This window comes from Odontomachus brunneus, unplaced genomic scaffold, assembly GCF_010583005.1.
Source record: "Odontomachus brunneus isolate Ranch 3 - 2012 unplaced genomic scaffold, Obru_v1 Obru_scaffold_076, whole genome shotgun sequence".
NCBI lineage: Eukaryota > Metazoa > Arthropoda > Insecta > Hymenoptera > Formicidae > Odontomachus > Odontomachus brunneus.
The window spans coordinates 1,224,517-1,239,741 of NW_022639526.1; the positions used below are offsets into that span (position 1 = coordinate 1,224,517).

The 15,225-nt window shown below is 39.3% G+C and overlaps 1 protein-coding gene across 10 annotated transcripts in view; it reads left to right on the forward strand.

Moving 5' to 3' along the window:
- LOC116847309 (nuclear factor of activated T-cells 5) overlaps positions 1-13,494 on the forward strand; it is a 34,301-nt gene extending 20,807 nt beyond the window's left edge. For 8 of the 10 annotated variants that reach the window (XM_032822173.1, XM_032822177.1, XM_032822176.1 and 5 more), the window contains 9 exons: positions 4,381-4,667; positions 6,323-6,632; positions 7,829-8,347; positions 8,743-9,201; positions 9,397-9,981; positions 10,628-11,008; positions 11,395-11,747; positions 11,861-12,250; positions 12,663-13,494. In XM_032822173.1, coding sequence (XP_032678064.1) covers positions 4,381-4,667; positions 6,323-6,632; positions 7,829-8,347; positions 8,743-9,201; positions 9,397-9,981; positions 10,628-11,008; positions 11,395-11,747; positions 11,861-12,250; positions 12,663-13,259 — 3,881 coding nt within the window. In that variant the 3' untranslated portion in view covers positions 13,260-13,494. The remainder of the gene's footprint in view (positions 1-4,380; positions 4,668-6,322; positions 6,633-7,828; positions 8,348-8,742; positions 9,202-9,396; positions 9,982-10,627; positions 11,009-11,394; positions 11,748-11,860; positions 12,251-12,662) is intronic. The other 2 variants (XM_032822172.1, XM_032822168.1) reach the window with 2 other exon arrangements.
- Positions 13,495-15,225: the final 1,731 nt, after the last annotated feature.

Sequence of the window (15,225 nt, forward strand, 5' to 3'; positions counted from 1 at the left end):
ATGATTTCATTTCTGTGAAGTCGCTTTCTTCTTCAACGAATCGACAAGTGCGATAAATTAATATTTACATTGATACAGTTGGTTGGTGTGGCCAACTAGCTGATTAGGGCAATGATAGATATCTTTACGCCTATCTTCGCGTGAGGAGGACGCATTTCGACGTCGAAATTCGTGCTTCGTTCAATTTCAAACAGTCGTCTTAATGGACTTTTAATATGACTTAACTACCAAGTCGATTTTCATTTAATATTTATAATATCTTAATGTTCATTTAATATTTATAATATCTTAATGATTATATTTTGTTATTATTGCATATATTTTATTATGTATTTTCTAGAGATCTGTGTTATTGAAAGTTGAGATAATTTCTATTTAATGACGATAAAATTGACAAATAATTAACAAAGATAAAAAAGCACCGGGAGAGAAATTGGAATACGATTATAAGGAATAATTTGTCAAAGAATGATATTGGCACACTGATGTAGAAAAGGCTTCCGAGACAATTTATTTTGTAGCAGCTCATATAATCTTTCACGTTTTAAATTGCTATCATGTTACTAATGCTCTGTACGTTAAGAAGAAATATTTGAAAATTTATATTTGCGGGATATAAAATTTACTTCCGTAAAATTAAGTTTATTTCTGTGTGAATAAACTTCATATTCCACGTACAAATAAATTTTCAAATATTTCTTTTTCAGTATATTATTCTCTCGTTTTAGCAAGTTCCCATTTCTGACAACAAAGGTGCATTTGGAACATAGCGATTGTTATAGAATATTACCAAAATATTACCAATATATATTAAGGTTACACGTGGTAACGCATTCGCGTTATCACGTCGGCTAATGAGTGATAACTCGTTAGTCGACGAGAATTTTGATGTGCATAGATTTTAGTTCATCGATAAACGGTTAACGTTTCTGTTATCGCTAGAGTATCTTGTCCTGATTTTTCTTCCTCCTTTTTTATTTTCTTTTTTAATTCACGCTCGGCTCAGAACGTATTCACTAAGCACGTTCCCGCCTATCACTGAAATCACTGTCTCGTTATCGGGTCTTGTTCGAGTACGGTAGGTACATGATGGTCTTATTGATAAGTCACCATCGTGTCTCCGATTTGTCATCAGTAATCAATAAAATTTATACTGCGCTCCTTTATTCTCTTCTTTCTCGTTTGTCAGAGAATGACAAGCAACGTGTTATTACTAACTACGTAACAGCGTGAATTTCAGGTTACACCGGTTCTTAGTCAACTGCGCTCTTGCTTAAGTACTCCGCTATTATTCTCACTTATATGTCGCACTTCGATTATTTAATCTAATCCAATTAATTTGCGCATACTTCAGCCTCATTTGAATATAACTTTTGTGTGGCAGCTGACAGTTGACTTGTGATATTTTATCTGCTTCTCACTTTATAAATACGTTCATAAATATGTTGCGCGTGTCGATCTCTGTTAACACGTTGTGTTGCGCTTCTTCTAGGTTATTACTCTCACCGTTTGGCCTCAAGTTGCTGCTCGCCTGCCTTTCACTCATACACACCATTCAGATACTCTTCGTGGATTGTCGAAATTCTGAAGCATAAATAAATTGTGCTGCGCCCCTATCTGTGTTCCATATCTTCTGGCACCGGTACCAAACCGTGCCGAGTTTTCAGAGTCTCTTCGACTTCTTATCTCGACTACTTAAGTAGGCTATCAGGAATGCCATTAAGTGTACACAAAACTCGAGCGAGCTCGTGCTGTCGTAAAGACTCGTTCTGTCGAAACTCAAGGAAACCCCGGAATATCTGATGCTTCGGCATAACATGTCAAACTCACTGGATCCCATAGTCCCCAAATAAAGAACCACACGAAAATCCCAGTGCATTTTGGAAACGATCAAATCGTAACTATCACGAAAGCAATGTACACTGATTTGAGCTTTTACTCATTTGAACGATACACCGAGAAGAAGATACTTGAAAATTAATTTGTGTGTGGGACAAAAACTTATTTCAGAGAAATAAACTTTATTTTATAGATATACATTTTAAAGTAAAATTTGTGGGAAAGCTTTTCTCATTTAGAATTGCATGTTTGAAACATTACACTTCTATCTGAAACCTATAATTATACTGGGAAAGATCACATAAAATTTTCTATGCAAGAGATTCTGATCAGAGGACGTGTATATGTCCCAAAATTCACCCATGGCGCTGATAATCAGCTCGTCCATGAATAAGCTCACGGATAGTACCCCCGGGTCCTGTCTGCCACGAGGATCGACCGGATCGATCCGATCATCCGTCCATTCGTTCTGGTAACAATATTTCCTTGAGACTCGAGAGGAGAGGCGTCGTAGTTAGCGCGCTCGCGCTCTGTTTGCGGTGTAATAGTAACGATGTTTATCGATCTTGTTATCGAGGGTACACTCTTTCTTTCTTTCTTTCTTTCTTTCTTTCTTTCTTTCTTTCTCCCTCTCGCTCTTTCTCATCCTCTTTTTCTTTCCCGAGGACGCTGGAAGACGCAAATACCAAAGGAAGAGAGAGAGAAAGAGAGCCCTAATTCGTCTTGGCGGTACCCTTCCATGCGACGATAAAGAGTTACATTCACCTCCAGCGTAGGTGTACAGAGAACGCGTTCTGTCGCGTTTATTTATCGACTGGCGAGATTGCCAGGGTAATTAAAACCCTCGCGGCGCATCGGCAGTCCGCGCGAGACGCTCGCAATTATTATCTTTATAGCGTTGCCGCTCGCGATTGTGCCGCTATCACGACAAGCGACCTCCGCCGATCGTCTCCAAGACGCCCCAGATGTCTGTTGCACAAATGCTCGTTGCATCGACTTCTGGAAGGATGAAAGCGAACGAGACTTCCGGATGAGTCGGTCCAAGACCAAAATTTTATAGATGCGACTTCGCGTTACCGAAAAACGGTCTTTGCGAATTCTGGATTGTTTCAGCTCGGGATCAGGAAAACATTACAGGATTGACTCGGTAATTTCTATAATGGTGATTAATCATCAACTAAAAAAAAGAGGAAAGAAGAAATAGGAGAACGCAGTTCTCCACCTGAAGGACGTGACATAATATCCAATGCAACAACATAGTAACCGCAAGAAAGAGAAGAAAAAGGAGTGGAAAGCGAGAAAGATGGAGATTGAAAATCGACAGCCGTTGGGTCGTTGACATCGTCCCGTGATTTTCCTCGACGTTCACACAGATGCATCTTATGCACATGTGTGCACGCGTCGATTACGTGCCCACCCCCTGCGTGTCGCGGGGCCGGGAGGACAGAAAGGACGAGAGGAGGTGTAGGAGATGGGGGTGGGGGTGGGGAATCGAACCCCCTCGCCACCAGTTGCGTCCGCGATTGCAACTTCACCCCCACGCAATTATCCCGTCCAGTAGCCGAGGTGGTCTATAGTTAGATCGTCCGACATTGCTCCGCCGCCCCTCCTCCCTTCTCATCCCCCGCTCGCTCGTCGACGTCGTCGTCGTCATCATCATCATCTCTGTCCTTTTGTCTCTCTTTCGCCGACTCGTGTGTTTCGTATTTTTCCCCCCTTTATCGTGCCCCGACGAGAGAGAGAGAAAGAGAGATGCACACGCCAGCTCTCCATGCTCGATGCATAAATCGTGAGCTGGTCTATCAATACTGGCTTGAATGGTTCATGGTTCGTGTCGGAGTTCGGCTTTATTGAAAACAAGCAGTCCGAGAGTCCCTCGTGAGAGACTTCTCCTTCTCGTGGCTCAAAGAATGTACAATCCCACTCTGCTCGCGTAACAGTACTGTTCGCGGTATATCACTTTGGTGTTCAGTATCCGAGAGTGAAAGATATCTTCGAATGCGAGCCAAGTATGGTCTTAGAAGAAGCGGATTGCTTTGCTGAGGAGTGTCTGATATTTTCTTGTGCGAGGACCCGATGATTGGTGAGAAACTCATGCTGTAAGGTAGGAGTTCGCGAGAAGAGGTTCCATCTTTCTTCCTCGTACAAAGCTGGGTGTAAACCGCTTGGGACACTGAAGACCCTTCGAAGATTCAATAACGTGAAGATCTAGAACATTGACAGAAAACTGAAGAATTATGACGAAATATTCGTCATATTTTTTCTATAATTTCAGCGAGATATTCGATAAATCTGCAAAAATCTATGAGACGTTAAGGATCTGAGCTTTCTTAGGACCTGTCAAGCCACTTCAATTGAAGATCTCATGGGAATTTGTCTGACAATTTATTTGTTAAAATTTTTATACATCCCTACTCACTGAATCTAAGTTCGCGTCCGTTAATTAAGTTTTTTACGTATCACCGCATTGAACGATGACAAAATTAACTGAATAACAATCAATTGCTGCGTGGTAACCAGAGTGCATTTTTCTACTTGCAGGTAGCAACGCAGGCGGCACGTCGTCAACGGTGACAGCATCGTCCGTCTCGAGGAGCAACGCAAGTAATCGCGCTCATTCCGCGACCAGGAGAGTGGTTGGTCATCAGCAGCGACAACAGCCACAACAACAGCAACCCAGAACAACCCTGTCGACCTTCAACGCCGTCACCGTGAGGAATTCGGATGATCACGGGCCCAGAAGCGGCGCAACGCAAGACGTCTGCGACAATTCGAACGATTCCGGTCTCGGCTTTGAAGAACGTCAACAGCACTTCAGCAACAACAACGTTCGTATATTCTCCTAATGATAAACGATAACACTATGGTTACCTCGGCCGAACCATTTAATTAACATTGTCAGTATCGGCTCTAACGTTTACTGCAATTTTAATAACCGATGTGTAACTTTAGAATTTCCTATTACTCTGTTTCCTATTTCCACTCTAATATCTATAACTTTAATGTTTTTCCCTTTTTCTCTAATAGACTCTAATATATTTTATATTATTCTAATATCCACACACATCATTAGAGAAATTTGTGAAACTACTATAGAGATTGTTATGAGAACCAGATTTGATCGTAAAATAAAACTAAAGATTTCAGCAGGAAATACTTTTTATAGGACAGATTACAAGGAACTTTGAATCTCAAGAATCCATAAATTTGTTGATTCTTTTTTTTATGCAAGTCACTATTAAATATTAAAAGTGATAAAGACTCTCTTCTCGAGAGACAGTATGACGAATGATATTTCTTCGAAAAAGTTCATGAAATCTCTAGAAATAAAACATCGAGATATTATGAACCGAATCTAATGGAATTGATACGATAATCAGATTCTGATATAAATTATTCATTACGTTATATTTTTATCTTTCCACATTTCTTTTTACATACGTACACACATGCATACAAAACTGTCGATTTTCGACATGTCTTCTGCCTTTGATCTGTTGCTGAAAATGGAAAAAGGACGAAGGAAAAAGAGTCGAAAGGTCTCTATACTTGTGGGCCCTAGGGCTTTGCCTTATTTTTGCTACGACTACGTCCTTGAGTCACCCTGTTGTTAGAGACGCGACTAGAAGCCAGATGAAGTTATTTAACGCGTCCACGAGGGTACGCGTGATCGTCATCAATATCATCATCGGAGATCGCCGACCGCTCGAACGGTAGTTGAACCCAGCCGAGCTCTGATTCGTTAAATTAAGCACACAGACGTGCACGCATATGGGGTGTCCTGTTTATAACGAATATTCAAAATAACTTTTTCCCATAACATATCGAATAGAGATAGAATTTTATACTAACTAAACAGTAAATTTGATTTTATTATTGTTCGATTGATTTCATTAAGAACAATAGCTTGTCTATTTATTTCCTAAAATAATCTCGTCTCTTTTACCTGGCAAAGTTTTATTGGTCTCAATTAAGTAATTTCGACATATGTAAGATATTCCGAAAAATATATATTTAATTGTTTATCGCGTCATAAAGATATTTTTGCAATTAACTGATTAGTAATTAATCTAATCTAATCTAATTTTAAAGATAAAAATCTGTGATAGAGACTTGTTTTTCGGTTTAATTTCAAGAAAATTTAATTTATTAGAACTCTAATCTGAGCCTTATTAACAAAATATTTAAATATATTTGGGATTTTAATTTAACAAAGACAATTCAGCTTCATCTTAATTTAATAAAATCATATCATCTACGCTAAGTTAAATTTAGGAATATAACGCAAGAGGCCCATTACGAAGGTGTTATTTAATTTTAACATATATGCTGTATATGTTATTGATACAGCGTGTCTTATCTGTCTTTGTCTTTTTTTATTTACCGATCTTTCCATCGTTAACCGATTGTTTCTCTTGACCCATATTTACTGGTACGCCTTGTATATCTTGTGGATTAATCAATTGTGCGATTGCTTCATCAGCCTTGGAACGGAGCCGGCGAGGAGGACTCAAAGAGGCGGAAGATGGACATTAAGCTGGAATCCGAGGATGCGAACTTCCCGTTTTCGGAAGTGGGCCACGGTGCTAGTCCTGACAACAAATCCACGACAACCAGGACTGCTGTCAACGGGATTGGCTTGGGAGGTATTTCCGGCGGTAGGACTGGAAACGGGACCGGCAATTCTGTGGGCAGAATCGTAGGAGTAACGAGACCTCGACCTGCTATGGGCGTGCTGGCCAAAAGGGCACCGGCTACTCATCAGGGACCTATTACTCTCACCTCTCAACTATGTAAGTGGATCTTTTTATCCTTGAGACGTCGCGGCGTAACGATCGTACGAGATATCACATCTCGAATTCTTTTGTTGTCTTCAGGTGCGTAGCATCTGACACTTTGACACTAACAAAAGACTTGCACACCTTGTTGCATCTTGCCAAGCATAAAATCGGTCTGTTGTGAGGCAAGAAAACGTGTTAGTCTTGCCAGAAAGCGAGAGTAGTGACAATAGTGGTGACGACTCTTTAATACGAGATCGCAGAAACCGTATTGTTGGCTTCGATATTCTGCAACAAAAGCAAATTCATTGGTATATTTATTTCCGGCAAAATTGTTTATTTTGCCGTCTTTAACGCCGGTGATAAGATATCTCCTCCAGTTCGGGGACCGACACGCTCACTCTCTCTTTCTCTCTCTCTTTCTCGTACTTGATGTGATAAGAAAAATGACAACATTAATGCAGGACAGCGAAATTCGCTTTTTGATACTGAATATGGGTCAGACGAGCATGGCTGCGGTCGAAGTATTTATAAACTGTACGAGAAATGTGAAGCAACATGGTTCATCATAGATGGTTGATCATAAAAATTGTTTGTGATAAATTGCTTCTGATGGCGGATGTAACTAGTGCATTGTTTGCTGATACGAATTCACGATGAATTGTCTAATAATGAATTAAACTCTTTCGTGATATGGACTTATCAATGAGAAAATGGATCAATTTATTTTAGAATCTTCGTACTTTTAAACTTTAAATTTTTAATATTTGGAGTTATAAATTTCTGAAATATTGGAACTTTGAATTTTTTCAAATCTAGATCTTTAAATGACTTCTTTAAGCATTGCCTCCTAATTTGTTAATGTGCCCAAGGTTTCTAATGGCCAATAGTTTGAAAATCATTCTTTTCTAGATCTCTAAATAGTCACGAATTCTCAGTAATTTATTAAGTGCCTGGTTTTACTATTGGATTAGCTCCAAACACGATGCATCTGCCCTCCTTTGGCTTTTCTCCAATAATCCAATGGTAAACATTCTATTACCCAAAAATTTCAACAATTCAGCATATATAAATATAAAATTCTTCGAAATATTCACTTAAATCTGCATTTGCCGTGTGTAAACTATTTCATAAACATAAGTTCGCAAATAAACCTACATGATCGATATCGAACCAATATTGTGCACATTATTCTTTTTTCTAATCGACAGCAAATGCTTCTGCCGACGGTAAAACCCAATTGCAAATTATCTGCCAACCTGAACAACAGCACCGTGCCCGCTATCAGACGGAAGGCTCGCGGGGGGCAGTGAAAGATCGCACCGGGAATGGCTTCCCGATCGTCCGCTTGATTGGCTACGACAAGCCGACGAGCTTGCAAGTGTTCATCGGCACCGATCTGGGTCGAGTGGCGCCTCATATGTTCTACCAAGCATGCCGTGTCAGCGGGAAGAACTCCACACCCTGTATAGAGCGCAAAATCGACGGGACGATCGTGATTGAGGTTGAGATGGATCCAGCTAAGGAGATGCTGGTGACCTGCGACTGCGTAGGCATTCTAAAGGAGCGCAATGTTGATGTAGAGCACAGGTTCCCCCAAGAAGCCGGAGTACTTCAGGGTAGAAGCAAGAAGAAGTCAACGCGGTGCCGCATGATTTTCCGCACGACTATCACGCATGCTGACGGAACCACGGAGACTCTGCAAATCTGCTCGCAACCGATAGTCTGCAGTAAGTTGAACGAGAGAATAAATATTTCATTTAATGTGTGATTAGAGAACTAACATAAATTAATTAATAGAAAGTAAAGTTCCAAGTTAGATTTTATTATATAAACGCGCGAGTTGTTTTCGAAATGTTGCCTTCGTTTTCTCTTTAGTTTTTATTCTAATAATCGAAATAAAGAAAAGTATTGAAACATTTTAAAATCAAAATTTTTCGCCTACATGATCAATAGTAAAATGTAATTAGTATATTAAAAAGAAATTAGTATATTAAAAAGAAACAGAAAAAAGACAAAATAATTGTAATGTTACAAAACAGATTGATAAATAATACACTGTTCTTAATCAAACTTTAATGTATACAATGTATCATATGTATACTTTAATGTATAATGTATACAGCTCAACCACCGGGGATCCCGGAGATCTGCAAGAAATCTCTGACGTCCTGCCCATGCACAGGCGGGCTGGAGCTCTTTATCCTGGGCAAGAACTTTCTTAAGGACACTAGGGTGGTTTTTCAACTGGATAACGATGACCTGTCGAGTAGTCTGGAACCACACTGGGAATGTGCTGTGCTGCCAGACAAAGAATTTTTGCAGCAAACACACTTGGTGTGCGTAGTGCCGGCTTACCGCAGACAGGATCTAGCACCTACGGAGACAGTCAGCGTCAAACTATACGCGGTGTCCTCCGGAAAAACCAGTGAACCGCATAATTTCCTTTACACGGCTGCTTCCACCCCACCAGAACCGTCCATGGGCAAAGTCGAGTGCATCTCGCCTCCGCTCACGAACGGAGACACCAACCTGACTACTTCTTCCGCCGCAGTGCCGCTTGCTACGGGTGTAGCATCGAATAGTACGTTTAGTTTACAAGTTTAGTTTTTGTAAATTAATTATATATTGGTAGTATTAGGTTGGTACAACAGATTTGTCGAGTTCCTTAAATAAAATAAAAAATAAAATTATCCGATTTTGAAAAATTTCGAAGAACGTATTAAATGTCTTAGCTTATATTTTATTTCGAAATTAAATAAAGAATATATTTTTTCAGCTCTGATAACGCAAGCAGCTGCAGGATCGGCGAGTTTCCTAACGAGCCTTCAGACCCCACCGCAACAAACTACTTCGGAGACTCTGAAGAACGACCCCAGCCCACCGCCAGCAGCAGCGGCGTCCCAGGTGACACCTGTAATGATGTGGGCCACACAGTCCTCTAACTGCCATCCAAACTCACCACCAGAAGTCATGATGCCACCTCCGGCACTCGTGGCGAACCCTCTATTAAATCGACGATCCTCGACGAATCTACAGCTGATTCTGCCGGATAACTTGAAGACAGAGGTGTTAGACGAGAATAGCGAGAACAGCATGTTGAGTGAAAACAGCATGCAAAGCATACCAACACCTACGGCTGCCACAAATGGACCGACGTCGGTCGCCTCTCCTCTCCAACAGCTTGTCAACGAGAATTCCAGAGAAGCCGCGCCTTCCCAAGCTGATATTATCAGGACTGTTGCGGCAGCAGCCAACAACAGTCCCGTGCGAGAAGCAGTGAGTCTTCTTGGAGTGGTCGATTTGATACGCAATCAACATCCTTTGTCAATGGTGTCTGCACATCATCCAACTCCATTTGCAGGTAGGTACAGTAATTTTTTGGAAATAATAAATTTATTTTTAGATAATATCGATCGGTATTCAATAAAGCAAAAATTGATAGATTGAAGTTAATATATGATGTAATTTAATAATCAAAAAGTTATATTTTTTAATATAAATCAAATCTTAATTCAAATCAAGTTAAACAAAATAGGATTTAATCTATTGGATATTAAATGAAACTATATTTTAAGATAATAAGGATGACTAATTTTATATTAAGATTCCTGATCCCTCATCGTCATTTAGATTTATGATGTCAGAAGAGCGAAGAAATACATGCTCAAAATTTTTGCAAAGTACGCTAAAATAAAATGATACATAAAAAATGACACTTGCAATCGATTAAATATATTTCCAAAAAAGTTTGAACATTTTCCTTTTCCTCTAACAATCAATAAATAACCGTAAAATTAATACATTAATAATAAATTAATTTGACAAAATTATAAAGAAATTAGGTTAAAAGAGAAAGTTGCATGCAGGAGTTTTAAATATGCATTTATTTGCTTCTGACGTCAATCAAGAGTTACGTGACAAAGGATTAGGAGCTTTAAGATTTCAACTGCATCCATCTTATCATATTTCTTCGACTGAGCATTTTTCGATTGCTTATTTAATTATAGGAATACACGAGTCAGCTCAGGTTCAAGTTCTTAGTCCTCATCGTCTCAAAGAAACAAACGACGTCTTGCCAACAGAGAACAATTCCAACGCAACTGCTCTTTCGGGAGCTGGCGTGGTGGACCTTCGCATGAAGCATCATCACCATCAGCCGGACTTTGGTGCGTTGTCGAGTTTCACCAGCGCATCCGCAACGCAGTCGTTGTCTGCGCCGAATAGTCATGTAGTGGAGAAGTACCTGAATCACATGGAATCATCAGTGACCACAAGTGATGAGCCAGCTAGTCCAGAGAACGAGTTTGCCATCCAGCAGCAGCGAGCTTCCATCATCTCAGGAAGCAGCCAACAGTCGGCGGCTCCTCCGGGAATCCTGACTACTGCAGGTAAAGCGTTGTAATAGCGTTATTTTTTTTAAGTCTACATCTACTTTCTTTTCCTTGTTTCTCCCCTCGATTGGACAGTCACCTTGCTTAGCCTCAGAAACGTCAACTTTATAAGATCTGCGGGATTCTCCCTAATTTCTGAAATTAGTCTTCTATATGTGTTGTTTTTGTATAAAATATTATATTTCTATATCTTCGCTATCAACACATATATATTTTTATAATTAGAACAATAGAACGTTGGTTTCAATAAGAATTTTCGAAACTCTTAAACAGAGTTCCGCAGGTCTTATTAAAGTTCTGAGATCAAATGTTTCAACAATTAGTTATAAGCACGACAGATAAGCAGGAGAAAAAAAATAGTGATATGTATTTACCACCCTCAGGACAAGCTTCAGTGAAACTGGATGCCCTCGTGAACTCTACCGCAGAGCAGATGGTTTCGCCTTTACGCTCAGTGAATCCCAATCCTACAGCAATGTTGAGCCACGTAACGTCAGAACACGAAGCTATCGGTGGCGGTCAGCAGACTAGAACTAGTCCACCAATTCCGGTGAAGACGATGCTACTAGAGGCGCTGCAACCATTAGGAGCGGCCGCAGGTGCAACGTCGGTGCCTTCATCTGCGACAACGGTGGAGCCAACGGGAGAGAGTCTTCTAACCACCATTAATGCGGCGCTATTACCGTCGTTGCCTGAAGCGCAAGTCAATACAGCAACCGCTACGTCGAGTTCTACGGTAAATGTTGTTTATTTATCAATTTATCAATATTTATCAATGCAGACACTGGAAGAGGAAATTAGGATATTTGGACGATGAAGTGAGAATCATATAAATAAAATACTTTTCAGTCTGTTCCTTTCCAGGTTGCTGGCGACGCGATCCCGGCAGTCACGGCGGAGCATATGCAGCAGCAGATCCAGGCGCTCACGCAGCAAGAGGTGGTCGTGATGCAGCAGCAAGTACAGCAAGTAGAACAAGTAGTGGCACAGGCACAACAACAGGTCGAGCAAGTCGTGGCGCAAGCACAGCAACAGGCAGTACAAGCAGTACAACAAGCCCAGCAACAAGTGGTACAGCAAGTGGTGCAACACGCTCAAGTGGTGCAGCAAGCAGTACAACAAGTGCAGGCCGTGCAGCAGGTTCAAGCGGTGCCAGCTGTACAGCAAGCGGTGCAGCAAGCGACCCAAGAGGTGGTACAACAGGCAGTGCAGCAAGCGACACAAGAAGTAGTACAACAGGTCAGTAATTTTATGTTATAAATAATAAATTGCCAGGATTGATAAAAATTTTCTGAATTTCCAAGTTTTTCGTACATATTTCAAATTTATAAATTTTTTAATTTATAAATTTTTTTAATTTTTTAAATTTATATCAACTATATACTAAAAATAAAAAGTTTATAAGATCTAAGTGTAACTATCAACTTTGATTTCGATAAGACTTCAAGTTCCAAATGCTTAAATTTCTACAAGACACTCAATATATATATATATATATCTACATTTCTGTGGATATATACGAATCCCAATAATTAAAAAATCTAAACTATTACTACTTTTTATTACTCATTTATTATTAAAATTAATTATTAGATTATTAAATTATTATTAGAATTTAAAATTTTTAACAACTAACATCTAACTGTTCCAGGTTCAAGCAGTGCAGCAAGCTGTGCAACAAGCACAGGCAGCTCAAGCCATGCAACAGGCGGTTCAACAAGATATCGGTTCCATGCTGAACCAGCCAGCAGGCTTTGTAGCTGAAGCAAGTTCTGCATTAGCCAGCGGTGCTGCTCAAGAGCCTTCTCAGCAACGTCTGACCAACGCGGCGGAGCAAGCTATCAATAACGTTATTACCAACGCCACGCAGGATATCATTAATAATCGGCCGATCAGTACTACCACCGCTCATGCGATCATTGCCACGAAGAAAATCCTCAACAGCGTGGCAACTCAGAGCGCGCAGCTGATGAACAGCGCAATGGAGGGTATCCTGCCGAAATCGCCCTCGGCGCAGAGCAATATCGTCGAGCAAGTCGCCAACAAATCGCCGCCAGTCACGCTCCCGGTCACTCCGAATCGTCAGGCTGTGAACGCTCCGATTCCCAATCCTGCCGCGAGTAGCGCGGCCAGTAGAAAGCCGGAAGACGGGATGCTGCCCCAAGAACTTACCTCCATGTCGGACCACGATCTTCTAAGTTACATCAATCCCAGCTGTTTCGATCCGCAAGGCGGATTCCTCATGTAGTACTGCCATGTTCCTCGTGAGAGGCGGAGGGATGATTTTTTTTCTGTGAATTTCTTCCCGAACGACGCGAAAGCCTAAGGTTCCGTCTTCGCATCTTGAATTTAGAAATGACGATTCTGAATTTGGAAAACAAATGGAGGAGCAACGTTGTGGCGTTACGTAAAGCTGCATTATGTTTGGAATCATATGGCCACGTTTGATTAAGATACGAAGACTAAAGGACATTTGAACAGTTGGAACGTCTTTTGAGTGAATAACGTTTTCCTTTTTGGGGGGGGATTTTTGCAATGTATAGATTTCGTACTGTTCAGAGTTAATCTCGACCATTCGGCTTTCAAGATTATCACCAATTCGATATTGACGATTCTGTGCCACATTTGTAACATGATGCGAAGTCACTTTTATAGAAAGAGAGGCGGAAGTACCATGTTAACTTTGGACTTGGTTAAATGCACGTATTGCCAAAAACATATATAATATAGATTATATATGTATGAACATGTATATGAATATGTTCATATATGTTGATATGTGTTCATATATTTCATATATATATATATATATATATATATATATATATATATATGTATATATATGTATATATAAAATATATTAACATGTATGTATATACATATATGTATGTAAATGAATTTTTAGATTTATTTATACTTATAAAATCTATAAATTTTTTTTATTTAAAAATGTTTTTTTAAGCCTTTAGATTATGTCGAAAAATCTTTTAATAGTTTTAGATTTCGTAATTGTGAGTGAGACGATTCGGCTTTCATTTTATCAGATTTCAGTATCCTTAAATTGTTGGAATATTTTTTAATAATTTCCGGAATATTTGCTTTAATAGATCTTTGCATTTTTTGATCTCCCCTGAATTCTATTTTATTCATGTCCGATAATTCGGGAACCATTAGCAAGCTCTGAGTGGATTCAGTGTGTAATAAATATACTTTCCAATAATCCGAAGTTTTCGGAGGTACTTCCGAATCGCTCTGCGGTCTACGGAGAAAAAAATGAGTCCGCAGCAGCAGCTCGTTAAGGATCGAAAACTATTAACGTTTAAGTATAAGACGGGCGCATGAGAGAGCGCGACAATTCAGATGTTTTTCTCTTTCACCTCTTCTTTCTTGTACTTGTTCTTCCTTTTCTACGGATTGTCGATTCTCCTGACAATCTATTATTTATCTTCAGCGATGTTTCTTCGCAAGTAGGTGCCTTTCCGCGTCGCAGTTACTATCTTGAATCCTCTTTATTTGCAGGATTTACAGGAAAATTTGCGAGTGATATCATACAAATGTGATTAGCCCTTTATCTAGTTATACAAGTAATTAATTAATCCTCAAACGTCAAGTTTTTAAAACAAATATCGAACATTGAATTAAAACATGGTAAATGCTTTTTTCTTTATATTCTTTTTCTTTACATTTTCTTCTAAAAATAAAAACTTTAAGTAAAGAAATCTTCGAGAAAAGGTTCGTTGAAGATTGAAAACTTTTTTGGAAAGCTGAGATCAATCCTCGATTCGGTCCGTCTCCGTTGCAGTTGTAGATTCACGTTCTAGGATTAATTAATTAATAATTTAATATCAGTAAAGGGTTTTAAGCGGCAAGTATGAAGGCAGTGAAGAAGAATCCTGCCGAGTTTCCTGTTTCGTTCCACGAATTTTGGAAACTGTTATAAAATTCTTGCTTTTGCAGAATAACGGAAAGAAACTGATGGAATGGAAAGGGAGTGTGTGTGTAACTATATGAATTATTGAGTACGCTATAGTAATCCTTATTGACTTGATTTCATTATGAAAAAATGGATCATCTCGTTGCTGTGGTCTCCACGTGTCTCAAGTATGCATATAATATATTTCGTATACATATATATATATATATATATATATATATATATATATATATATATATATATATATATATATATATATATATATATATATATATATATA